Raw genomic sequence first — 27,019 nt, 5'->3', positions numbered from 1 at the left:
CGTGCACATAACCTTTGGTACACGCCAGGCGCTTATAACTGAGTACAAGATCGCAGAACAAAAGCTGGTTACCGGCACTCCGTTTCAGGTGTAACTGACACGAATACCAGTTTGTGTAAGTAGTGCATTGGTATAGTTACTTTTAATTTGTCTTGCATCAACTCGATGGTGTAAACGTAGTTTCTTGATAAGCGCCTAAGGAAATACCTTAAATATAATTATTTTTTACATGTGTCACAATGGTAGTTTGCTGCTAAGTGTTACATGTGGTAGAGTATTGATGTGATGTATGTACACTATTTAAAGTTTTACATAAAATTTGCATATGCTGAAAACTCATCTAGAAATTCCAGCACAATATTGATATTGCTCCTGTAATAATAATAATACCATATTAGGTTTGTTGTTACAGTAGAACCTGTCTTAGAGACCACTCGTATAAAAAACCACTAGCTGTGAAGTAGAACCAAAAATGTGAGCTATAATTTTTTGGGGGGGTGGCTACTTGGCATGGCCGCTATAATCAGGTAGCTGTTCAATTCCCAAATTGGGAGTAATCCACCTGTTTAGAAAGACCAAAAAACTTTGCCACAGGCTCAGACAGGTTCTACTGGGTCACCTCAACCTACCACATTGGAGACAAGGGCTGTCTGACAAATACGTGAGTTTTTAATTGCCTGAAATATGTCAACAGTCTGTTCAGCCTTCACACGTTCAAGTGTATAGTAGATAGCAATGAATGATCCAGTACATCCACAACCATCACTATAGGCCAAACATACAATACAACTTAAAGAACTGTATACCATATTGTAGAGTGAATGACTATTCATACAAAAGCAATTCATGATCTTAATGTTTATAAGAGCAACACTTATTCAAGACGTCTTATTCACCTGCACATAACAGTGATGGCTTTGTTTCCTGTGTGTCGTTGTATCTCTAACAGTTCCTTTGTCACACCCAGTATAGCCTTAGTGTTGCTGGGTGCCTTCTCTGAGGGCCAGGCAGTGTAGTGGAGTAGTGTCACTTGTAGAGGAACTGCCTTCTACAAGATTATTACAAAAATCAACCAATTTGACTTTCAGGTACCACTCACCACAGCTTCTCCAACGATGGAGAATTTGTAGCCGTTGTAGCTGTTCCTTTCATTCTTAGACTTCAGACTGACCTTCACCTTACCATACTCGGTCTCATCATCCGGCCAGAACTTGTAGAAATTCTGTCCAACAATATACAATACATTACTTGTCTGACTTGTGCATGTTAATGTGTACATGCACAAGTGAGCTATCATTACAATGTGTGTTACATGCTTGTAGAGTAGACAAGTTATGACACACAACACCACATGTTCAGTTAAAAAATAAGGGAAAACATTATCCGACCTTTCCTCATATAGCAGTTAAAATGTGGGACTTTTGTTCAATTTTTTTCCCATGTAGTCACTTATTGGGTGGTAAATCTGGTAATTGGTATCATACTCAAACCACTTTCCTGCTATAAAGTGTACAGTGTGAACACTGTAACTAAATACCAGTGTAGTAGGTTACATGTACCACTCCCTTCCTTTCTAGGTCATGTAACACATTGATGTGTTGTGTACCTCTTTGTCGTGTTCTGGGTTGGACAACATAACGATGACAGCACTTTGTGACTCCCACATCATCCTCCAGAAGTCATTGGTGGTGTTCTCCATCGGACATTGTGTGGCTATGAATGCATTACATTGCTTGTAGTCCTGAATGATATCACAGGTACAAACCTTACATTATTACTCTGTGTGTGGATGCATGTGTGCGTGTGTGTGTGTGTGTGTGTACGTAATAATTGTACATCATTTCTACTGTACAAACAAAAACAAACTCTCACATCCACAAATGAGGCGTTGATGTAGTCTGAACCAGGTAGAGGAGTGGCTTTCATCTGCACCCGACTGATGTTGTCTGTGTGAACAACAAGCAATGTATATACTTGTTGGTACCACTATACACTAACATGGGACACATGAGTTGTCACGGTTCTTAGAGACATTGTGCTGAGAGAGAGCATCAGAACAGTCCCCTCAGTCCACAACTACAGTGAAGAAACTACCTACACATTGCTACATAAGGGACACATACATCAAACTGTTCCTTGAAGCCAGTCACTCCCTTTCCAGCTACAACACTGTTCAGTCTGTTGACCCTAGTGATCATGTCTTGTACGTTGAAGGCTGTCTCACCACATGTGATCAACTCCTCCAGTGCATTGTGAATGAACGTGTATTGTGCCTGTGAAGTAGTGAACACATCACACTTTATATATGCACACACACACACACACACACACACACACACACACACACACACACACACACACACACACACACACACACACACACACACACACACACACACACACACACACACACACACACACACACACACACACACACACACACACACACACACACAACGATTGGCTGCTGTGTACTTAGTAACTCCTACTCATTGAAAGTTATGAAACAGTGCGAGGTGATAGAATTCAGTGCAAGACTACCACCCCTCAGGAGCCTGTACCATATCTCACAGGTGAAGGTGTAGGCATCTGAAGTCTCACCTGTTATGTGAGACATGGACACTGGACAGATGGCATTTTCTTCCCCAGTTAATACCAGGTACCCAATTAAATAGCTGAATGGACAGCAGCAATGTGAGTATTGTAAACAACAACAGCATCACTGAGCATTTAACCTGGTACCCATGCACACATAGTTGTAATAATCTGAATCATGAAGACTCGTTTCATATGCATATTATGCACAAACTCATACACGTTAACATCTTGTGTCACTGCAGCATAGTATCCAGTGTAATATAATATTATGTACCACTACGACCCACACCAGCATTAGAGAATAAATCACAAACACAGTCATGTCTACACTGCCATTTGAGCATACTATACATATCGCAAACAATGAAGGATAAAAATTTGGTGGTAAAGTTGTGGAATTTCAAGGAAATTTGCCAAACTTTATTTAATTTCACCAGTGGCTTATGAATACAATGTTTTTCAATCATGCATATAATCTATCAATCATGTGAGTTTTGTGTGTTCCAAGAAACATTTAACACTACACACATCACTTCACACACATTTCTATTCAGCCACAATATAGAAGTTGTTTTTCTGTTACAAATGAATACATACATGGATGTATACAGTATATGTGACCCGCTGAGTGAAAACTGGCCATTTTTGCAAAATTCTATTTTGCTATAAAAAACATATTGAATTAAACCAGGTAAAAATACATGTGTCACATAAAACTTTTATGCACGTTTTAATTGCTTTGGTATGCACTGAAACAAAGCTCAAATCAATTAAACCTATACACCACCAGATTCTCCTGTTCATTGGGAGTAAGAAAATCTTTGTTTCATGTTTGTACAGCGTATGGTATGTGAGTTATGGGCACTTATTTAAGATGTGGTAAAAAACTAAAGTTTTCGGCTGTCATTTGATTGTTGAAGTGGCCTTCTTCTTTGTCCACATGGAGAAGTACACAGAAAACACTATACCTTGATCGATGTGCCAGTTCATGGTGAACAGATTGAGTCAAACCCCGTCTTTGTAGCTTGTGTCAGTAGTGAGTTATGATTGATAACACAGGAACCTGTATTTTATTTGCCGTAGTGTTGCTGTATAAATCGAGTTTATTCCTGTTCCAACTGTCTAGCGCCATAACTCCAAGACTACTCATCACAAAAAGCTGAAACTTTGGCTGTCCACTCCTTTGTTACTATAGATAACAGAGAAACAATATAATGGAATTCGAGGAATGTGTAAAAACAGTTTTTGCTCAGCGGGTCGCATGTAACACTACCACATACAGAGAGCACACACTCAAGCTATACACAGCATCTCCTTTTTATAATCTTCTTTACTGTTGTCCTAAAAGTCTTTTATTTATGCCACGCAAGAAGGTCCCCAGGAGGATGGATAGGTATAGGGGGGATAGCAGTGAGGTGTGGTCTAGAGCAAACAGCAGCAAAGTAAGTGTTGTAAGCAGCCTTGTTGTTGTTGGCTTGCAATGCCAATGCCATGGAACCCAGGGGTGCCACTATGAGGAAGTTAGCACATGCACACGTGCACACATGCACTTTACGCTACACACACATACACAATTACACATGTACACACACACCCCCACCCACACAAGCTTACACATGCACCCACATGTACACATGCATGCAGGTATACACAAACACTACATGTACAGACACACGAGCATGTACAAACACACTACACTACACTACATACACACATCAGACTAACCTACAATGCACCACCATAGGGGGACCATTTGATGAGTAATTCTTACGGACTTTCTAAATGAAGGAGATTGCAAACTATGGCACACCATGATCAGGCCAACTGGTGAAGAAGAAATACTTCACTTTTAAAGGAACCTCGGATGACTGCTGAGGCTACAATAGCACAATGACGTATGAGTATAAACTAAATCAGTCTGTCTGTGTGTATTACATTGTGTATATAGTTCTGCATGTTAGTGTACAATAGTACAGTTTGAAACTGAAGACATAATAAATCACTGGATAAATTAATGTTGACACCAATTCTGCTACTCTAGTTTACTGTACATATTACACAACACATCAACTACACACAATGTAAAGTATTTATTCTTACGTACATCAGTGACTTCAAACACACGCATGTCAAAGTCAACAAAGTATTGCAGGTAAGTCATTCTGATGTGTAGTGAAGGCTTCAGTACTAATGTCTCATTGACCTTCTCTGGCCAGTAGACGGCACATTTTGGTGTACCAGCCTCAACTGGTTTAGTGAGCATCACTACTGTCTTTAGTTTGTGGTCCCATATCATCTGCCAAAAGTCCTTAACTGTCTCAGGTAAGGGACCTGGATAATGATAGCAGTATGTCTGATACATCATTATATTGGGGACCAAAATTATAATATATTATGGCCTCAATATGAGGTACGTCTTGAGGGTCTATTTGACATGGCCTCTATAACAAGGTGGTCTTTAAAGGGCTAGAACTTTCAAACTAACAGCGTCAAGGAGCATGTACACCATTTAGAATTTACAGTAAATTTGTATGGTGTTCTTTATTTGGAGTTGAAACACTAGCACATTGTACTACTGGCCCATACTAATTTATATCACTATGACAACCATTCAAATTAAATCCTCACCTTGAGCAGCAATGTAAGCATTAGGCTTCTGAAATCCCTACACGTCTGTGAAATAATATAACGCACTTTTCTGTGACTTTCTGTAATTACAATCTCACTGCACTTGACAGCAACACAGTAATACCAGTTGAAGTGAAGAACAAAGAAAAACATGTTATATATTATATTCTAAAATCAGCTTTTTATGAACAGTTGATATTTGCATGCTCAGAAGGTTGCACAAAAACTTGCTCTTTAGCATACGTACTACATGTAAGTTTGTTTGTTCAAGCACACAAACTCACACACAAACTCACACACAAATATGCAGTCTATATATACAAGCACATATTTATGGTAATAAAACAAATAATGAAAACCAACTTGCCTTGTATTATAAAACCACCATGCTTTACTATTGCCTAATTTGGTAATATATGCACTTCACACCCTCACAGGAAATGACCAGACCACACAAACTGATATCTACATAATAAACTGGTAGCTTGTGCCTCTGTTTGACTGAGTAGGGTAGGCTTAGTGTAGTAGTGTATATGAGTTAGTGTAATTTACTGTCAGTACTGAGCCTTTTGCGGCAAATGTTCATACATGATCCAAACACTACTGCAAACATCTAAACACACACATACTTACATCAATATATGATGCGTTGATATAATCAGTGTCTTTGCCTTTACCAGAGACCTGTAGCAATTTCACTCTTGCATAGTCTTCTGTAAATAGTAGTCAATAATGCAACAACAAGCACTTGTTAGTTACAGAACATAGCCTGGGGATTCAGAAAACAATATAGGAGATAATGTGATCTCACTACCATACCATATTAGGTAGTGAGATCATGCGATGTCAGCAAGGACAACACCAGTATGATCAATAACATGTTGAGGTGTATGTGGTATGGACCAGTGAACATCTGTAGTACCACTTTAACATGTCACTTAAGGGTGTGGGATAACCTACCCTGTATCTGGACGTAATCATTTGCATACTGTAGGGTATGTGTTACTGGGATGTTGTACCAATGTGTGTAATTGGGATATTGTGTACAGATGTAGTGTGTGTATGTGTGTATGTGCATCGTGAGAGGCAGCATAGCCAAGTAAAGCACTTGCCTGGTAATCAGCAGGTTTGATGCTTGAATATATCCAGTCTTCCCTTAGCAAGAAACATTGCTCCAGTCTACCTAGCTGTTAATTGGGGACCTGGCGTTAACTGGGGAAGCAACCCACCCACCTGTGACATCAATGGGTACCTGCTAAACCATCTGGCCAATGGACACTGAGTAACCACTTTGGATTAAGACCATCCCCAGAGGGCAGATAGGCCATGGACAATAGTGGGGGCTGGAGTCTGCTGTCAAGTAGCTTTGTCTTGTGCTAAGTGTATTCATAGGATATTCTCTCTATACAAAGCTAAAAACACAAACCAGCACTACCCAGTGAACCAGTAATGGGATACTTGTGTACCACTCAGGTGCTACGAGTCAGTTCACTCCTGCTAGTAATCTGTAGAAGGCTGGCGTGAGCACTCAAAGTCACCCACCATGCAAGATATGAACAGTCAGTGTTGTTAACAACAGAGGGAGGAGAAGGAAGTGTTGGGGAGGTAGTCCATCAGATGATCCTAAGCAGTGTGTGTAATGTGAGGGTTTGTTTTTTTGCAATCGTACATGCCACATTTCTAATTCTCACAACAGACCATATTTACTTGGTTAACTGCCGTACCTTTGCACTTGAGTGATGTCATGATCAATTTTGAAAATAAGGGCTTTGACATCATTTTCAAACATTAAGTACTGGTCAAATTTGAATAGTTACCACAACTATTTTATGGACTAATGTAATAAACACCACAGCGTTTATATGGTATACACACAGCTGCTTTGAAATCCAATATACCTTTTACTTGTGAAGTAAAATTAAGTGTCATACAAAGGCACCTAATATGTTGTACTAAGCCAATCCTTGATGATAGTACAAAGGTTTGTCGGTTGATAAGTTTGTATTTCGTTACTACAGCAGAAAAATGGGTCATTTCAGAGGGACAATTTTTCACAAAAACGTGGTGCTTTATCTTACAAGAATATATTCAAAGGCAAAACTTTAAAAAAATTTATACTGTAGAGTATTGGGTGAAGGTCCACTAGGTGAGAACCATACATGACATGACAGTTTTAAAAAGTGATTGTTCAATTAGAGTATTAAATGTACAGCCTGTATATGTGTGTTCTATTAGAGTATTAAATTGAAGTCCACCAGTCACAGCAGCAGCAACATTGATGTCAGTCAGTTCACAACCTAAACTGCTGGTCTATATACACCCCTGTACACATATGATAGGATGACTGTGTATCCTGAACTTAAAGTACTAAGTTGAAAGGCTCCATAGAAAATACATAAGCTAAACGACAGCAGCAACAATCTGAATAAATACTGTACAAAGTAGGACAAAGCTGTAGGTATGGTCTAAGCCAAACAAACAGAGAAGCACACCACATTGTACTGTATATCATGGACTCTTTGACAATGTCCTGGTTATAAGGAAACTTTAGGATCATTACCAGGTGTCTAGATTGCACACATGTGTTCACATTAACAGGTAATACACTCACAAGGATTGATATTAAGGTATCTATTCTTAGCCACGTTAGTTGACATCATGGTGAAGTTTGGTTGGTCACTGATGGTCTAGAGGCAGGTACATGATGGATACAGTTCACTGGTATGAGATATTGTTAACTTACTCCATATTCTGTCTCAAAACCCAAGTCACAATCTGTGCATTTCTTGAACGTAAGCAGGAAACTTGCTCACTGCAATCGGCTCCATTCTCTGCTTCACTACATGGTAAAATGTTATACAGTGGAACCTGTCTTAGTGGCCACCTGTATAGAAAGGCCACCTCTTTAAAAAGACCAGCTTTATATTCCTCTAGTGAGAAGTTTATACACTAATTTACCTGTCTAAAGCAGCCACCCGCCTATTAAGGCCAAGAAATCTTGGCCCAAAGGTGACCAGCTTAGACAGTTTCCATTGTATATAGAGATGCACACAAAGACTCTGAATAGAGGATGTACACACACACACACAGTCGCATGTACACACGTACACACACACATAGATACAGTACACACCACACCACACACACAAACACACACATTATCACAAATACGCAGTACACATCATACACATAAACACAATCACGATTAATGCAACTGATACTAACTATTGTCATCCAATGGTGTCATAGGTATATCAGCAGGAGAGGCTGGTACTGTACTTCCATTCTTTTTTGATAACAATGAGTTCTTACTGGATAATGAGCTGTTGTCATTTCGTGCAGAACTGTGGTGTCTTGATGCCACCTGAGCTTTATCACTCCTACAATGCCTGGAGAAGTAGCAATACAGATATACAATTCTATATATATGCAAAACTCAAGTTAGGCTATGGATCAGTGAGATGAAATCACAAAAATGCTAACTCATTCTTAAAATCTAAGTTGTACAAAATGCTACTTAGATTAGTCACTTGACTGCATGCATTATCATATGTTGATTTTCCATCAAAGGAGGTGGGACCTGACAAGGTCATACTGAGGATATTTCATACAAGAGGTAGGAGCCAGGAGTTGTGGCAATCATTTACATGCAGCTGAATCCTAAATGCAGTGACTGCTCTATTAGAGTATTTGACAGTTTTATCAGTGTACTGTGCTCATTTTATAAGCAAAAACCTCTGGTTGGGTGGAGAGAGTCCTTTGGTAGGGCCTCCTGTAAAACTAGGTTTAGTTTTGGTTTTGTAGTGTCTAACATTCAAACTACACTAAATACTCTATTAGAACATACACAATTTCTGCTATGACAGTATTTCAAAGCTCCTAGAACTGGTCATGCATTTGTACAGTATGTGACTATCATTTAGCTTAAACATTCATTGTCTGGTGTGCAATAAAAGGAATCTTCAGACACTAGGTTTTTTCAGTATTCATATACAACAGCTCATTCCCCTTATGGAGTTATCAAGCCTTCCTAACAAATTACACTACAGTAGGACCTTCAGTATCCGAACACCTGTGTGCCAGCTGAATCACAAATATGTTCAGATAAGTGAATTTGTTTGGATAAATGAAGCCCACTGTTTTATATATACAGAACTCTGTTGAACTACTGTAATAAAACATACACCTGTGACAAAATACTCTAATAGAACATACACTTAATGATAACAAAAAACCCTAATACAACATTCACCGCTACTGCTCGGATAATTGAGGGTTCAGATAATCGAGGTCCTACTGTACATGCAATATCAAGGGTAGTGTTGTATCAATGTGTGTGTTGTGCACACTAATTGAAGATGGCTACTATTGAAGGCAACATATGTAGAAGGATGGTACATGTGTAGCAATACATTTCCATGTATGTTTTAGAAAGCTTTTAAAACTGAATTGTACAAACATACACGTATGCATATTAACCATAGTACACCTACTCTAGAAGCTAGTCTAGCATAGAAAACGTCTGGTACCCTTTGATTATAATTATTTTGTTGGCACTACTAAAATTCTGACAGAGCAAATAAAAACAGCTGGTGCTTGTCAACATCGCTTAACTGTTTGTCAACAAAATACCAGACAGTTAATATCCCCATCCCATATGCATGCCCCACACAAGAAGAAAATTCCTGGCTTGCAAGACTATTAAATTAATTATAAGGGGAAGGGTGTTTAAAATTACACATCCCATTGTTAACAAAATATTCTAATTGAACAGTCATTTTTGACAATTGATGCTCCAGTTAATTGTTACCTAACCATCACATGCAACTTCACACACAAACACCACTACAAAGTCACATACCTCAATGCTAACAGTATTATTACTAGTATCAGTAGACCAGTTACTACTCTTCCAATGATGGAACCGGCTGAAGATGATGATGAGTCAGTGTTTATCACCACCACTATGACAATGAGAAGAGAACAATAGTAAAACGACACTAAAACAGCACTTCACTAGAGAAGTGGTACTGTACTTTTAGAAGAGGCACTGTATGTGTAGTTTGTGATATTTCATGTACACATCAATGTCAAATAATTCTACTGTATATAAGACATTAAAGTTCTCCCACAGATATACTGTATAACAAGAATGATTCATGGAAGAAAACATTTACAAATTTTGCAATTTTAGGTGCATTCGCAAATGTTTTCTTGCAAAGTTTTTCTACCGAATGTTTTCTTGCAGCCCCCTCAGTCCACTTTTGACTAACTTGTTGCAATAACTACAGTGAACAAATTTACGTACACACTACTACCAGTAGAGTACAAGTATACATAAATCTAACTGTTCCTTGAAGCCAGTCATTCCCTTTCCAGCTACAACACTGTTCAGTCTGTTGACCCTAGTGACCATGTCTTGTACATTGAAGGCTGTCTCACCACATGTGATCAACTCCTCCAATGCATCGTGAATGAACGTGTATTGTGTCTGTGGAGTAGTGAACACATCAGTATATGCACGCACATGCACACACACAAAGCAAAGTGATTGGCTGCTGTATACACAGTCACTTCTACTCATTGAAAGTTACAAAACAGTGCACTGCTCAGGTGATAGGATTCAGTGCAAGCAGATCCTCCTGGGGCAGGACTACTACCCTGCAGGAGGCTGTACCATATCTCACAGGTGAAGGTGTAGGCATCCAAAGTCTTACCTAACCTCAACAGTTATGTGAGACATGGACAGGTGGCATTTGCTTCCCCAGTTAATACTAGGTACCCAATTAAACAGCTGAGTGGACAGCAGCAATACAGGTTGTCATGAAGAGAACACTGACTAATTTATTGTTAATTATGATGTCATTATTATCTAATCCAAAACAGCCAAGCTGTAAACAAAGAGTGCGGCCCTCAAAAAGGCTATAGTGAAAAAAGATGTGAAATCCAAGGTGGCAGCCAAGAAATGGCAGTGATGGTAGGTTAATGGTAAAAATTTTAATAACAACAATTCAAGTGAATTTTGTGCCAAGATCAAGCGGCACCAAATTCATCTGAATTGTTGTTATTAAAATTTTTACCATTAACCTACCATCACAGCCATTTCTTGGCCGCCACCTTGGATTTCACATCTTTTTTCACTATAGCCTTTTTGAGGGCCGCACTCTTTTTATACAGCTTGGCTGTTTTGGATTAGATTTCACTTCTTTTTGTATTTGTATCTTTGGGACTTTTTTAACCAATCTTTTTTTCTTTACCACAGGAAGAAGAAAAGATGAAGCAGATGTACTTTAAATATTTCTGATTCTATCAGTAAATGTACAAATTATGTATATAATACATATATTTATTACAGAACTCTCCATGGTGGTTTCTTTGTAACTGAACACTCTACAAGGTGACATCTTCTAGCTGCTCTCTCTACATGGTGTTTTCTTTGTAACTGAACTCTCTACAAGGTAACTTCTTCTTGCTGATCTTTCTACAGGGTTATTTGTTTGAACCTGAATTTTGTACAGGTAATTTGTTTGCAGCTGAGTTCTTCACAGAATGGTTTCTTTGTAGCTGAACTCTCTACAAGGTAACTTCTTCTAGCAGATGTCTCTACAAGGTATAGTTTATAGCTGAACTCTCTACATGGTGGTTTAGTTGTAACTAAACTCTCTACAAGGTGATTTCTTCTAGCTGATCTTTCTACAGGGTGATTTGTTTGTAGTTGAACTATCTACAAGATAACTGCTTCTAGCTGATCTCTCTACAGGGAAATTTGTTTGTAGCTGAACTCTCTACAAGGTAACTTCTTCTAGCAGATGTCTCTACAAGGTATAGTTTATAGCTGAACTCTCTACATGATGGTTTCTTTGTAGCTGAACTCCCTAATACAAGGTAACTTCTTCTAGCTGAACTCTCTACATGGTGGTTTGTGTGTAGCTGAACTCTCTACAAGGTGACTTCTTCTAGCTGATCTTTCTACATGATGGTTTCTTTGTAGCTGAACTCCCTAATACAAGGTAACATCTTCTAGCTAATCTCTCTACAGGGAGATTTATTTGTAGCTGAACTATCTACAAGATAACTTCTTCTAGCTGATCTCTCTACAGGGTGATTTGTTTGTAGCTGAATTCTGTATATAGGTGATTTGTTTGCAGCTGAGCTCTTTAAAGAATGGTTTCTTGGTAGCTGAACTCTCTACAAGGTAACTTCGTCTGGCTGAACTCTGTACGTGGTGGTTTGTTTGTGGCGGAATTCTCTACATGGTGGTTTCTTTGTAACGGAACTCTCTACAAGGTAACTCCTTCTAGCTACAGGGTGATTTGATTGTAGCTGAATTCTGTACAGGTGATTTGTTTGCAGCTGAGCTCTATACAGAATGGTTTCTTTGTAGCTGAACTCTCTATTAAGGTAACTTCTTCTAGCTGAACTCTCTACGTGGTGGTTTGTTTGTAACTTAACTCTCTACAAGGTGACTTCTTCTAGCTGATCTTTCTACAGGGTGGTTTGTTGTTTGTAGCTGAACTATCTACAAGGTAACATCTTCTAGGAGCTCTCTCTACAGGGTGAATTGTTTGTAGCTGAACTCTCTATAGGGTTATCTGTTTGTAATAGAACTCTCTACAGGATGGTGTCTTTGTAGCTGCTCTCTCTATGGGGTGACTTGTTTCTAGCTGATCTCTCTGCAGGGTGATCTGTTCGTAGCTGAACTTTCTACAGGATGATTTGTTTGCAGCTGAACTCTTTATATGATGGTTTCTTTGTAGCTGAGCTCTGTACAAGGTAACTTCTTCTAGCTGATCTCTCTATATAGGGTGACTTGTTCGTAGCTGAACTATCTGCAGAGTGATTTGTTTGTAGTTGAACTCTCTACACACTGTTAAAAATGAAGTGCTATGGTAGCACGTCTAGGTGCTATTTTTTGACTGGAGCAGTCAAAATTTAGCACTTTTAGGTGCTACCATAGCATTTTCAGGTGCTATCATAGCACTTCATTTTTAACAGTGCAAGGTGATCCTTCTAGCTGATCTCTCTACAGGATGACTTTTTCTAGCTGAACTCTCTACAGGGTGATCTGTTCATAGCTGCACTCTCTACAGGATGATATGTTTGCAGCTGAACTCTCTACATGGTGGTTCCTTTGTAACTAATCTCTCTATAAGGTGATGACTTGTAGCTGATCTCTCTACTGGATGACTAATTGTTTCTAGCTGATCTCTCTATAGAGTTATAACTTTCTCTATAGAGTTATAACATGTTTGTATAGCTGAACTTTTTACAGAGTGGTTTTTTTGATTGGTTGCTGAACTCTCCAGCTACACGGTGACTTGTTTGTACTACAGAGTTACTTGTTTGTAGCTGAAGTCTCTACAGAGTGACTTACTTGTAACTGAACATTGCATAAAGTAACTTGTTTGTAGCTGATCTAGATGAACTCTCTGCTGGGTAGCTATTTTGTAGCTGAACCCTTTACGCAGTGACTTGCTTGTAGCTGAATTCTCTACAGAGTGACTTGTTGTCTCTACAAGGTGACTTGTTTATAGCTGAATTCTCTTCAGTGTGACTTATAATGTTCTGAATCTCTACAGTAACATATTTGTAGCTGAACTATCTACAGGGTGACTTGCTTGTAGCTGAATTGTCTATAAGATTAACTGTTTGTAGCTGAACTCCCTACAGAATAACTTGCAATGTCATATAATTCTGTAATGGAGTAAGTTATATACGTAGCTGAATGCTCTATTAGAGTGACTGTTCTATTAGAGTATCTCGATCTCGCATATGCTACACGTAGTTGGCTTTGGAATCATAACTCAGTGGTTTATAATCCGATTCTTCTGTACTACTGCAAGGAATTTCTATGATAATTATTCCAGCTACACACCGATTTTCAGCTCACTGCTCTAAGCGGTTTGCCTGGTAGGCGTGAAAACTAATAGTTTTTTTTTTCATAAAAATCGATCGCGTAATTGTGACACAGGTTGGGTTTTGTGTCATATCTCGATGGCCTTGAACTGGATTCCTTTCAAACCACAAAAAGGCACTCCTACGATAGTTACTCCATCTACATAGCAATTTTCAGCTCATTCCTTCTAGCGGTTTACCCTGTGGGCGTGACAGACCTTCGACCTTATTTTACGCAAATAATTGGTCATAACTCCGTGAATGTTCATCGGATTCCTACCAAACTTGGTACTGAGATTCGCTTTAATGAACCCTTTAGGTGTACCAAATTTCAGCCCGATTGGAGCACGAATTCGCGTTTTATGGCGGATTTTGCAAAGTGTGCGAAAAGAAGTAGAAGAAAAAAACGAAGAAAAAAAACCCAAACTTTGGCCGCTCGTATCTCGGAAATGGCTGGAGTGATTTTCTTCAAATTGGAAATGTGGACTCCCCTACCTAGCCGGCACTTCTGTAGCAACTTTGGTTTCAATCGGATAAGGAATCACGGAGATACAAAGGTGTGAAAATCGCGTTTACTTTCTTCCTGTAAATATACTCACGGTGTGGCGCGCCGGCTACTTGGGCCGCACGACACACTACCGTGTGTCTTGATAATACGTAATTGTATGGTTGCTATATGTACCACTAGTTTTATATGAAAATTACTTGAGAGTAAAATAATGTTAGTAGTTGGTTGCTCGTTGTTTGTCTCTTCTTCGTGACAAAGATTTGGCGCAGTGAGCAGGGTCGCCAGAGATGTCTGGCCCAATATATACGCAAGCTGATTGGTCCGTCGAAGGCGCGGCTTTTAAGATACACTCAGGATGCTGAAAAGCTTCTTTCGGCACCTATTAATGACAAAGAAGTTGAAGAAGAAGAGATAAATGTAGAGGAATTAATCGACCGTTTTTCCACTAATATTTCTATTTTGGAAAGATGCAACCACGATTGGGTCTCGCTGTTGAGGGAAATGCATGGAGAAGCCAAGGATGCAGAAGAAAAGGAACAGACACGAGTTGCTGAAGGTACTGAAGGATATGTTGAGGTGTTAATAAATGCTAGTGAGGTTGTAAGTCGGCTTAACAGTAGGCTTAAACGTATTGAAAGAAAAATTGAACAGCAGAATCAATTTTTAGAGACCCAGAAAAATCTCTCAAGTCAAGCAAAGGTTAGCAACATAGGTCAAGACACTAACATTAAGGTCAATCTGCCAAAATTGCAGCTTCCTTGTTTTGACGGAAATGTACAGCAATGGCCTGAATTTTGGGACATGTTTAAGACATCGGTAGATGAGCAGAACTTGCCCAAAGTATCAAAGTTCAATTACCTAAAAAGTGTTTTGAAGGGTACAGCAGCAACAGCTATTTCCGGTTTGTCGATTGACAACAAAAATTATGACACTGCAATTGCTTTATTGAAGGAAAGATATGGTAGAAAAGAGGTGATAGTTGAATCGCTATATGCGAAATTACAAAGTTTACCAAGGTCATGTAATAAGTTTACAGAGATACAAAAAACTTATGATTGTGTGGAAAAGACACTACAGCAGTTGGAGGCTCAAGGTGAGAGCATAAATAATCAGAGAATGCTAATACAATTAGTGCTTTATAAATTTCCAACTGAAGTTGTTATGAAATTAGAAGAAACAAAGAAACCTACTGATGTTTGGGATATGAAAATGTTGCGATCAGCAATTTTTCAATTTGTTAGAATCCAGGAGAATGTTTACCGGTATGCCATTTATTCTAAAAGTTGTTTGGACAAACCAGTCCATCAGGTCACAAATGTAAAGGGTTACCATCCAACCAATAATATCCCTGCAGAGGTATTCAGTAGTATCAGTGATAGTAAGAGTGTTCGAATAGTAATGCGTCCCTGCATTTTCTGTAAGGGTGACCACTATAATGATCACTGTGATAGGTATAAGAATTTATCAGAAAGAAAGCAGAAGTTGAGTTCTGATGGGAGATGTTTTATTTGCTTGAAACCTGGACATGTTGTCAAAAGTTGTCCTATTTCACAGAAGAAAGCTTGTGATCATTGTGGGAAGAAAGGTTACCACAACCGTTGTTTATGCCCTGATAAATTTCCAGAAGGAGCAAACATGTTTTGTGTTACTGAGCATAATAGGGCTTCAGATGTTGCTGATAGTTCAAGTTTACCTTCTGCAAAGAACAGTTTACATGATGAGTCTAGTCCTACTGAACAAACAGTTGGCTTTCATGTCACTCATACAATGTTAGCTTCGAATGAAAGAGTACTGCTACAAACAGCAATTGTCCCCATCCAAACTTCTGATGGGCAGACTTTGATTAATGCTAGAGTGCTATTGGACAGTGCAAGCCAAAGGACTTTCACAACCACCAAATTTGCACAAAAATTAAAGCTACACTCAGAGCATAAAGAAAATCTTTCAGTTTCTACATTTGGAGCACAAAAGGCTAAGGAATGTTGACACATATGTTGTTACATTTAAGGTAAAGGTCAATGATGGTTCTTTTATGACACTGTCTGCCAATGTGCTTCAACAGATCACTGGGTGCATTCAAAGAGGACCACTGTTACAAAAGGATCTTGAGTTTTTAAGATTGATCTCACCTGACCAGCTTGCTGATTCTATTCCTAATGTAATGGAGACAACAACTATAGATGTGCTGATTGGCTCAGATTTTTTTGGGAAATTGTTGGGGGCGACAAAGTAGTTTTGCCTTCTGGGATGTTTATGTTGCCCTCAAAGTTTGGATACATAGTTACGGGCAAATGTCCAGGAGGTGACCATGATTTGCCAATCAGCACATTGTTTGTATCTACAGTTAATTTTATGTTGCCTGGAGCAACTTCACATTGTTTATCTGGAACATTTGAACCTGTGGATAAGTTGCGGTCCCTTGAAATCATTGGAATTGCGGACCCTATGATAGAAAGTGATGACGATCTAGCATTACACAAGTTTTGTGAGAGTGTTCGGTTTGAGGATGGGAGGTATCAAATTAAATGGCCATGGAAAGAATCTAATGTATGTTTACCTGATAACTATCCTCTTGCTTTGAGGAGAATGAAATCATTGGTCAAGCGTCTTCAGTCTGACCAAGTACTTCTTCGAAAGTATGATGACATAATTTGTCAACAACTAGACAGGGGTATCATTGAAAGGATAGACAATTCTGTATTAAGTGGTACTAGAAAGCATTATTTGCCTCATCACCCTGTACTTACACCAGCTAAGGCCACAACCAAAGTTCGTGTTGTCTATGACGCGTCAGCTAAGTCTCAAAAATTTGTAAGTAGTCTGAACGATTGTTTATTCTGTGGTCCAGTGATATTACCTGATCTGGTTGGGCTTCTGATACGATTTCGGCTACATTCAATTGTCATCCTTGCTGATCTGGAAAAGGCATTTCTCCAAATAGGAGTTCAGGAAGATGAGCGAGATGTCACCCGATTCCTGTGGTTGAAAGATATAAACAAGTCTGATGTAAGTGATAACAATATTGCTGTGTATCGATTTTGTACAGTCCCCTTTGGGCTGATATGTAGTCCATTTTTGCTCGGTGCTACACTTAAACATCATTTACTGAAAGAAGGTACACCTCTTGCTCTGGATATTATGAGTAATATCTATGTTGATAATGTACTTATTGGAACTGATTCTGTAGAGCAGACTTTCAGTATTTATCAGGAAGCAAAAGAAATTTTTAGGAAAGTTTCCATGAACTTGCGTGAGTGGAACTCAAATGCAGTAGAATTTTTGGAATTTCTTTCAGCTGATGAGAGAGTTTCTTCAGCTGATGGCAAAGTAAAAGTACTTGGTCCTTTGTGGAATGTAAAAGATGATTTAGTACATATTCCAGGAGTGGACAGAGTAATGATGGATGGCGTTGTAACAAAGAGGGATGTTCTTAATATTGTGGCTAAAATATTTGATCCGCTTGGACTTGTGACACCAGTGACCTTTCATGGAAAGGTATTTTTGCAGACATTATGGAAACTTTCTAAGTCATGGGATGAACCATTGTCTGGTGATCTTGTTAGGGAGTGGAATCAAATACTAAAGATGTTGATCTCTGTTTCCAATTTGAGCATCAAAAGACTTGTGGAAAACCAGAGTAAAGGGGTTAATCAGTTGCTGGTGTTTTGCGATGCCTCTACTACATGTTATGCTACGACCATTTATCTAAGAACTTGTGATGGTACAACTGCAAAGACAAATCTTGTCTTTGCGAAGATGCATCTTGTTCCTACTGGAAAAGAAAAATCTAAATCAAAGGCTAAACTTAAAAAGTTTACCATACCACGTTTGGAGCTGCTAGCAGTATTAATTGGAGTGAGAGCTGTTAGTTTTGTTGAGCATGAAATGAAGTTGAGTATTGAAGAGAAATTTCTTTGGACTGACTCTCAATGTGTACTGCACTGGATAAAAACCACAAAACCATTATCTGTATTTGTAGAGAATCGTGTAAAGGAGATCAAATTACACAGGGACTTGAGACTTCGCTATATTGCTTCTGGTCACAATCCAGCGGATTTGGCCACTCGTGGACTATCAGTGAGTGAGCTTTGTGAATGTTCACTATGGTGGCATGACCCTTCCTGGCTGGGAACCAATCATTTATCATGGCCTGCTTGGAACCTGCCAGAGATTACTGTGGAGAAGTTAGAACAGATTGAAACTGAAGTAAGAAGATCCAGATCATTTATTGAATTGGCCAATGTTGCTGGAGTTGACCAACTTGATGACAAGCAACTGTTTTTATTTGGGTTGAGGGAACCATTTTACTCTTCTCTTCGAAAGTTGTTGAGAGTGTCAGTGTATGTATTAAGATTTATTAAACTGAAAGTGTGGAGAAAGATTGATGGAGAGAGGTTCAAACACAGGTTAATGGCAGTTGTTTTAGAGAGTTTAAGTGAAGGTTTTATTTCTAGAACTGAAATCAAAATGGCCTCAATTTTATGGATTTACTCTGTTCAGCAAAGTTATTTTAATGATGTATTTCTTGCTTTGAAGAATAATAAGAAGCACTGTTTGCAAAAGCAACTTGGTTTGAAGACAGATCAATTTGGAATTTTATGATGTTATGGACGATACTCCAATGCTGATGTTAGTGAGGAAATGAAGCATCCCAAGCTACTTCCACGTAAATGTTTTTTCACACAACTTGTTATTCTAGAAATTCATGTTCGTCTGATTCATGCAGGTGTATCACATACTCTCAGCCAACTCAGAGAAGAATTTTGGATTCCCCAAGGAAGAGCAGAGGTCAGGCATGTACTGCATCAATGTGTAGTTTGTAAACGTCATGATGGAAAATCCTTTTGTTTGCCAAATATGCCACCATGGCCCAAAGAAAGAGTATCCAAGTCAGACCCATTTACATTTGTTGGATTGGACTATCTTGGCCCCATTCAAGTTAAGGAAGACAATGCTGTTGAAAAGATGTGGGTATGTGTATTTACATGCTTGGCTGTAAGGGCGATTCACTTGGAGCTTGTGAAGGGACTGTCGGGTCAATTGTTTCTGGACTGTTTATGCCAATTTATAGCTAGAAGAGGTAAACCAACTCAAATATTTCAGATAATGCTCCTCAGTTCCGTTTGGTGAAATCTGCTTTAGATCAACAGTGGCTGAAGGTATATAGAGATGAGACAGTTGTGAGTTTTTTCTCGTATGAAGGAATCCAATGGAAGTTTACAACAGCATTGGCCCCTTGGCAAGGGGGTTTCTATGAACGACTTGTAGGAATGGTCAAGAGAGCCTTAAGAAAGGGAATGGGCCGGAGAGTATTATATTGGGATAAGCTCATAACATTGTTGACCGAGGTGGAAGCGATCATAAACACCCGTCCTTTGACCTACGTACATGAAGATTTTCAATGCAGCTTTGTTTTGACTCCTTCTCATTTTTTGATGGGAAGCTACAACAATGCTATTCCTTTTGACACAGATGATTCTGATGAATATATTCCAAAACTAGATTCTGCTCAGGAATTACTAGTATACTGGAGAAAGTACCAAAAACAGTTACAAATGTTTTGGAAGTCTTGGATACAGGATTACTTGTTAAACTTAAGGGAAACCTTACCACTGAATCATAAAGGCCCCAGGTCACAAGTGTTGCGACAACCACAAATTGGCGAGATTGTTTTAGTAAAGAATGAACATATATCACGCAGGGCGTGGAAATTAGCAAAGGTTAAAGAACTTATTTTAAGAAGAGATAATCAAGTACGTTCAGTGAAACTTCAATTGCCAAATAAAGGTATTTTGGATAGACCGATCAGTCATCTTTATCCCCTAGAAATACCATCGGTAGTGAACAACAATGATCCACTAACAATTGGGGCATCTCCTGGTGCAGATATTGATGATCAGCAGAAACATGGCAGAAGAAAGGCTGCTATTAATGCTCGTAGAAAGATTACTGAACAGTTGCGTACTGATGCAGTCATTGTTTCATTTTCAGTGTGTCGGGAGTGTCATGAAGAGAACACTGACTAATTTATTGTTAATTATGATGTCATTATTATAATACGTAATTGTATGGTTGCTATATGTACCACTAGTTTTATATGAAAATTACTTGAGAGTAAAATAATGTTAGTAGTTGGTTGCTCGTTGTTTGTCTATTCTTCGTGACACAGGTATTGTAAACAACAACAACAGCATCACTAAGCATTTAACCTGGTAACCAGGCTGGTACACACATATAGTTACAATACCTGTGTCTGAACCATGAAAACTTGTTTCATACGCATATTATGCACAAACTCATACACGTTAACATCTTGTGTCACTGCCATACACTGCAGCATAGTATCCAGTGTAATGTATGTACCACTACGACCCACACCAGCACTAGAGAATATATCACAAACACAATCATGTCTACACTGCCATTTGAGCATACTGTATACATCACAAACAATGAAGGATAAAAATTTGGTGGTGAAATTGTGGAATTTCAAGGAAATTTGCCAAACTTTATTTAATTTCACCAGTTGCTTATGAATACAATATTTTTCAGTCATGCATGTAATCTATCAATCATGTGAGTCTTGTGTGTTCCAAGAAACATTTAACACTACACACATCACTTCACACACATTTCTATTCAGCCACAATATAGAAGTTGTTTTTCTGTTACAAATGAATACATAGCTACGTACATACATATTACACTACCACACACACACAGACTACAGACTCAAACTATACACAGCATCTCCATTTATAATCTTCTTTGATAATACTGTACTGTAGTCCTTTTGCAAGAAGGTTCCCAGGAGGATGGATAGATAAGGGACAATAGCAGTAAGACATGGAGCAAACAGCAGTAAAGTAAATGTGTATGCATGCTGTAAGCCATGCGTTTGTTGGCTAGCAATGCCAATATCATGGAACCCAGGAGTGCCACTATGAGGAAGTTAGTACACGCACATGCACATGCATGCGTGCACATTATACTACACACACATGCCCGCACGAGCATACACCTACACATGCGTATATGCACCCACATGTACGCATGCACACTACACGTATACACACGCACATGCACTGCATTACACACACACGTTTATTAATAGTTATATAGCTGACAGATCCACTTTAAGGTGTTAGCTGTGAATTTGGACATGTCTGATTACAAACTGTAGTGTAAACTAGACTGCATGGATAAGAGAGCTAACATCTTAAGTAGCACTGTATGTGCTAGTATTGGGCAGTATGCTAATACCAGTATTCCTAATACTGTACGCATTTAATTAGTGCAAAACTAAAACCACAATGATGGCATTGTGTAATTAAATGTGTGGGTGAAAGCAGTGAATGTTGTATTTTTCCAGCTGCTATTTATGTTCAGTTACAAGTTACAATCTACCGTGTACAAGCTGTTACAAGTAAACAAGGCTTCATAAAATTATTTTTTTCAGTGGGCATCTAGCATGTTACAAGCTCCTGGCAGAGCATGCACAAATGTATTAAAATGGTGCCAAGACCATCTAGTTCTCCAAGTGATGGTGATGTTCCAGGCAGTAATCATCAGTCTGGACATACTTTAGCTTTGAAGCTGGAGTTGATATGGAAGGGAAGAGGCCAGACTCTGTGGTTTGTCGAAACTGTAAGAAACCTGTTTTAGCAAAAGGTGGAAATACATCTAATTTGTTGTCACATTTAAAACTGCATCATCCTTTGTTGCAGCAGTATCCAAGTTTAAGGCTGGTAAATGAAGTCATTTTCAAGTGATTAACTTTAGCAAAATACTGCACCTGTACTACACTGCATACCTATACTGTATGTGATGCCTTCTAGCAGCCTTCACGCCAAAGTATAGTCACCAAAGTAAAAAGTCTTATCAACTCTGTGACATACTGCTTGGCAAAAGATACGATGCTAATATATTCAGTTGAAAAGGCTGGTTTTAAGAACCTGCTGAAGACATTTGACTCTCAGTATGAGTTACTCAGTAGAAAATACTTTTCTAACACAGCTTTACTGCATTTGTATACCAACATTCGACAATCGGTTAAAGCTGAACTTAGCACAGTTAATTACTCCTCTGTTACTACTGACATGTGGTCAAGCCATTAACTTCAGCCTTACCTAATCTACACAGTTTAGTACATTTGGGGTCTTAAAACAATCTGTATCTCCCTCAGAAACATACTGGAGAGAATGTAAGTGATGCTCTGACAGAGTTGTTGAAATCATGAAATTTAGAATCCAAGAAGCAAGTGTGTATCACTACTGATAATGGTTTAAATATGATAATTGCTGTCAATACTCACCTAAAGTGGACCAACTTTCATTCTTTTGGTTACAATTTAAACCTTACTGTGTGTCTGTGGAAAACTCATTGAAGAATGATGCCCACACTTCCAGAGCTAAGGGTCAATCATATTCTTTCCAATTTTGCCATAGTAGCCACAACTTTTAAAACTTGCACAAAAATAAATTGTTGTCTAAGAGAATGAGGTGAAGGACATGAAACAACTTTAAGGATGTTACATTTGGAAGTGATTCTCTAGGAGGATGTTGAGAATGCTCTAAACAATGACATTAGTCAGCAGTATTGTCACCCAGAAGCTATCCTCTGAGACAGCCCTTGGTTTTTCTGCTTACTTTAATTACTTATTTAATTCTAGTAATAGCTGTTGCAACCTTATATGACTTGATGCATCCTTAATGTGCTCTCCAGTCCCTGCATAGTGTTTAAAAAGCTTTAATATGTATATTTCATGTAATGAAGTGTCTGAATGCTCTTTCAGTTGTGTCCCCTTGTTGAACAAGCCTCAAACAAGTCATGGCAGTTTGCCAATGTGACAACAAAACAGATATGGGAGGGAATGAACATTGGAAAGGTATACCAGCAAATCTGGTAAATGAAGTAAAGTTGTAGATATATTGAAGTTGCTTCTAGAATCATGGAAGAAAGATATGGGAGTGGAGCACTGCTTGCTATTCATCATTTTCACATGCAAATGTAAAGCTTCAAATGTTGTCAGAAAATTTATTTTTGTAACTGTCTCTTGTATCGTCCTTTGTAATTTCATTTGATCCATATCTGTATTATTCGCAAATAAGAAAACAATATTCAGAGCTTAGTAGTTCAGGAGAGTTTCTGATAAGAGAAACAATTCCTCTTTGCAGTCAAAAGCAGTATGCAGTAATTTACCACAAGCTGAAAATGTTAAGAAAGTATCAGTGATTTCTGTGCCATCTGACCACAGTTGTTACAAGCTGGTAGTGATCATTGTGATTTGTACAAGAGGTGGTTACCAGGAAGGTTATATGCTGTAGTGATGGAAAAAGGCAACAATGACGTTTAATTTTAATTTCTTATTTATACATCTTGATTGCAAGTTGATGATGTGCTGTGTCTGTAATGCAAGCAGTGTGTGCAGATTGGTTGAGTAATTAGTAATGACAATTTATTCACTACACATAGTTAAAATTAAGGGATGTTGCAATGTGCAAATATATTATCGTGTATGGTATGCCATTCTGATCTGAATATATTATAGTACTGCTGTACACCTCAAGACCTAATGGATTAAATTTCTTCGGACAGGTTGATGTCATGCTGTGTGTCAGACCTCTAACACTCAACTATAATCATCAGCATTCCTTGAGTACAACGCAATGTTTAGCTGCTGAATTGCTCTTTAAATTTCAAGCTAATTTACATTATTCTTTTAATACCCATATTGTATTCTTTTAAGGAGGCAAAAGTTTAGACTAAGGCAAATATGTATAGCAATAACGTAGGTAAACCCATTTCCATATTTATGTCACAATTTGTGTTCTATGACAAAAAAAATGAAGCAGAATAGCATGTGCTATGTACTACACCTTAGTGTTCTCTCCAACTAACTTTCTTTTTTGCCTTTTGGGCTTCTGCAAAAAAGAGGGATATTAAGCTGTTGCATGTAACTCCCTGAATTATTATTTTGCCATTAACTTACAAAGATACATGGCTTATCAGCTTACATACCTGAATCTCCTTACTCTCCACAGTTGATGTGTCACTCTTTTTCTTTCTACTTTTGCCTTTCTATATATACATAAATTGAAAAGATAATTTGTACTCAAGACTATTCTGAATTATCAACCTTTTGGACTGTCTGCTTTGGTACCTTCTGTATCATCATTACACTTAGATAGGTACTCAGCTTCCAAACACGCTCTCTCTTCAGCTTCTTTGTATGATCCTATAACAAAGTTGAGGATTGTACTTAAAGTGTTATTAACACACGACCAGTATACAGTATTATTGAATGGATTGAAGATGTGGCACATGCAAATAAAAAGTACATAATTGACATTCTTCAAATAATATACAGCACAGAAATAGTTGGCAAACATTTCACTGTTGCACTACAACAACATGGGGCAACTTGTTGAGTGACTAGTTAGCTTTCCTCAAATCACTATGTTGCATTACTGTACACGTCATGTGTGTAGCACTTAGCAACACACAAATCATCCAAGCCTATTCCTCTAAAGAAATGCACAGATTCTCACATTCTTTCATCCATGGTTTCACCGTACCTTACCAAGCATTTCAATGGAATGGTCTACAAATATGGGACCACCACCACCATATGACAACTCAATCAGACTGCCAAGACCATGTGCAGGAAGTCTGCAAGACATTCTATAATGAGTTTACAATTGGAGTATCAGTTTGGATATGTACCTATTTGGCTAACGCACCAGCCATAATTGAGATTAGGACTTCATGGAATCAAGCATATTGAAAACAGTTTATCAATGAATCTAATGTTTGATGTCTGTCCGTGGCAGGGAGCTGTGCCCCCAGAACCTTGTGCCAATAACTCACTATCAAAGCAGGAGATCAAAGCAGGAGATCAAAGCAGTAGCAAACTGTGGCACACCATGATCAGGCTAACTGGTGAAGAAGAAATGCTTCACTTCTAAAGGAACCTCAGATGACTGCTGAGGCTACAATAGAAAGGACACAGTGATGTATGAGTGTAAACTAAATCAGTGTGTATGTACATTATGCATGTTAGTGTACAATAGTACACTGGATATTATAAATCACTAGATAAATTAATGTTGATAGAGATTCTGCTACTGTACATAGTACAGGCTTAGACACAACACATCAACTACACACATTGTAAAGTGTTTATTCTTACATACATCAGTGACTTCAAACACACACATATCTGATGCATCATTATTGGGGGGCAAAATTACAAGGCCTCAATATGAGGTAATCTTGAGGGTCTGTTTGACATCACCTGTATAGCAAGGTGGTCTTTAAAGAGGTACAAGTTTTAAACTAACAGCATTCAAAGAGCATATAAAATGCCATCTAGAATTTACAGTAAAAACCATCAATTTTTACTTTTGTTGTATGGTGTTCTTTATTTGGAGTTGAAACACTAGCACATTGTACACCCATACAAATACATGTTGCTATGACAACCATTGCACTTAAATTCTCACCTTAAAAGTAGCGATGTAAGCATTAGGCTTCTGAAATCCCTACATGTGTGTGAAATAATATAACACTTTTCTATGATTTTCTGTAATTACAATCTCACTGCACTTGACAAAAGTAATATTTCTAAAAAGCAGCTTTTTATGAACTGTTGATATTTTGCATGCTTAGAATGCCACAAAAACTTGCTCTTCAAGATACATATATCTAATCCAAAACAGCCAAGCTGTAAAAAAAAGTGTGCGGCCCTCAGAAAGGCTATGGTGAAAAAAGATGGGAAATCCAAGGTGGCGGCCAAGAAATGGCTGTGATGGTAGGTTAATGGTAAAAATTTTAATAACGACAATTCAGGTGAATTTTTGTGCCGCTTCATAAAATTTACCTAAATTATCATTATTAAAATTTTTACCATTAACCTACCATCACAGCCATTTCTTGGCCGCCACCTTGCATTTCACATCTTTTTTCACCATAGCCTTTCTGAGGGCCGCACACTTTTTTTTACAGCTTGGCTGTTCTGGATTAGATTTCATTTCTTTTTGTATTTGTATACCCCAAAGCCGGCCTATGGCCAGCTTTGGGACTTTTTTAACCTTTTTTTTTTCTTTACTACAGGAAGAAGAAAAGATGAAGTAGATGTACTTTAAATATTTTATCAGTAAATGTACAAATTATATATATAATACATATGTGACCGGATTTGCGAAAAGGGGCCTTCCAAACACATCCAATTTGCCAACTTTGACAATTGATAACTTCAGATTGGAAAGAGCTATTGCCTTGAAATTTGGGCAGTGGTGCGCACCACTATAGCTGAATACATGGTGAAATTTTCAGGTTAATATGTTACTTGAACACTGAGTTATGATCTCCAACGTTTACGGAATATTG

At 38.3% G+C, this 27,019-nt stretch overlaps 3 protein-coding genes and 1 long non-coding RNA gene across 9 annotated transcripts; 3 read left to right on the top strand and 1 right to left on the bottom strand.

Moving 5' to 3' along the window:
- The first annotated feature begins 4 nt into the window (after positions 1-4).
- On the top strand, positions 5-4,658 carry LOC136255744 (uncharacterized). Its single transcript, XR_010701079.1, has 3 exons — positions 5-115; positions 1,578-1,757; positions 4,343-4,658. It is a non-coding gene; the product is annotated as an uncharacterized lncRNA (long non-coding RNA).
- Positions 190-25,362, bottom strand: LOC136255739 (receptor-type tyrosine-protein phosphatase alpha-like). 6 transcript variants are annotated; one of them, XM_066048591.1, is made up of 19 exons: positions 25,207-25,359; positions 24,768-25,155; positions 24,650-24,709; positions 10,088-10,190; positions 8,452-8,615; positions 7,970-8,065; positions 7,838-7,913; positions 5,860-5,939; positions 5,227-5,263; positions 4,703-4,929; positions 4,324-4,475; positions 2,124-2,273; positions 1,999-2,076; positions 1,873-1,946; positions 1,607-1,713; positions 1,100-1,222; positions 897-1,048; positions 630-765; positions 190-372 (listed from the first exon to the last, which is right to left on the bottom strand). In XM_066048591.1, the coding sequence occupies exons 13-19, from the start codon at positions 2,007-2,009 to the stop codon at positions 337-339; spliced, it is 639 nt and encodes a 212-aa protein (XP_065904663.1). In that variant the 5' UTR covers positions 2,010-2,076; positions 2,124-2,273; positions 4,324-4,475; positions 4,703-4,929; positions 5,227-5,263; positions 5,860-5,939; positions 7,838-7,913; positions 7,970-8,065; positions 8,452-8,615; positions 10,088-10,190; positions 24,650-24,709; positions 24,768-25,155; positions 25,207-25,359; the 3' UTR covers positions 190-336. The 6 variants fall into 6 exon arrangements, with proteins under 6 accessions (XP_065904663.1, XP_065904664.1, XP_065904661.1 ...); XM_066048592.1 differs by having other exon boundaries at positions 5,227-5,271; positions 24,768-25,362; XM_066048589.1 differs by having other exon boundaries at positions 24,768-25,362.
- Positions 15,131-16,615, top strand: LOC136256535 (uncharacterized). Its single transcript, XM_066049516.1, has one exon. The coding sequence runs from the start codon at positions 15,131-15,133 to the stop codon at positions 16,613-16,615; it is 1,485 nt and encodes a 494-aa protein (XP_065905588.1).
- Positions 16,877-20,655, top strand: LOC136256534 (uncharacterized). The gene is made up of 3 exons (XM_066049515.1): positions 16,877-19,035; positions 19,356-19,417; positions 20,102-20,655. The coding sequence occupies exons 1-3, from the start codon at positions 16,877-16,879 to the stop codon at positions 20,653-20,655; spliced, it is 2,775 nt and encodes a 924-aa protein (XP_065905587.1).
- Positions 25,363-27,019: the final 1,657 nt, after the last annotated feature.

This window comes from Dysidea avara, chromosome 5, assembly GCF_963678975.1.
Source record: "Dysidea avara chromosome 5, odDysAvar1.4, whole genome shotgun sequence".
NCBI classification, from domain to species: domain Eukaryota; kingdom Metazoa; phylum Porifera; class Demospongiae; order Dictyoceratida; family Dysideidae; genus Dysidea; species Dysidea avara.
The sequence above is the reverse complement of the archived record's forward strand: the minus strand, read 5'-3'. Positions and strand labels throughout refer to the sequence as shown.

What these genes read in the sequence shown, in the direction of transcription:
- LOC136255739 (XM_066048590.1), bottom strand. An exon ending in TCAACGCCTCATTTGTGGAT is followed by an intron (nt 1,714 to 1,872) that starts GTGAGAGTTTGT and finishes ATGCATTCATAG; the next exon opens with CCACACAATGTCCGATGGAG. An exon ending in CCATCGTTGGAGAAGCTGTG is followed by an intron (nt 1,049 to 1,099) that starts GTGAGTGGTACC and finishes ATAATCTTGTAG; the next exon opens with AAGGCAGTTCCTCTACAAGT.
- LOC136256535 (XM_066049516.1), top strand. Translation starts at nt 15,131, where the DNA reads ATGCATGGAGAAGCCAAGGATGCAGAAGAAAAGGAACAGACACGAGTT.
- LOC136256534 (XM_066049515.1), top strand. Translation starts at nt 16,877, where the DNA reads ATGTTTATGTTGCCCTCAAAGTTTGGATACATAGTTACGGGCAAATGT. An exon ending in GGAGAGAGGTTCAAACACAG is followed by an intron (nt 19,036 to 19,355) that starts GTTAATGGCAGT and finishes TGATTCATGCAG; the next exon opens with GTGTATCACATACTCTCAGC. An exon ending in TTCCCCAAGGAAGAGCAGAG is followed by an intron (nt 19,418 to 20,101) that starts GTCAGGCATGTA and finishes CTTTTGACACAG; the next exon opens with ATGATTCTGATGAATATATT.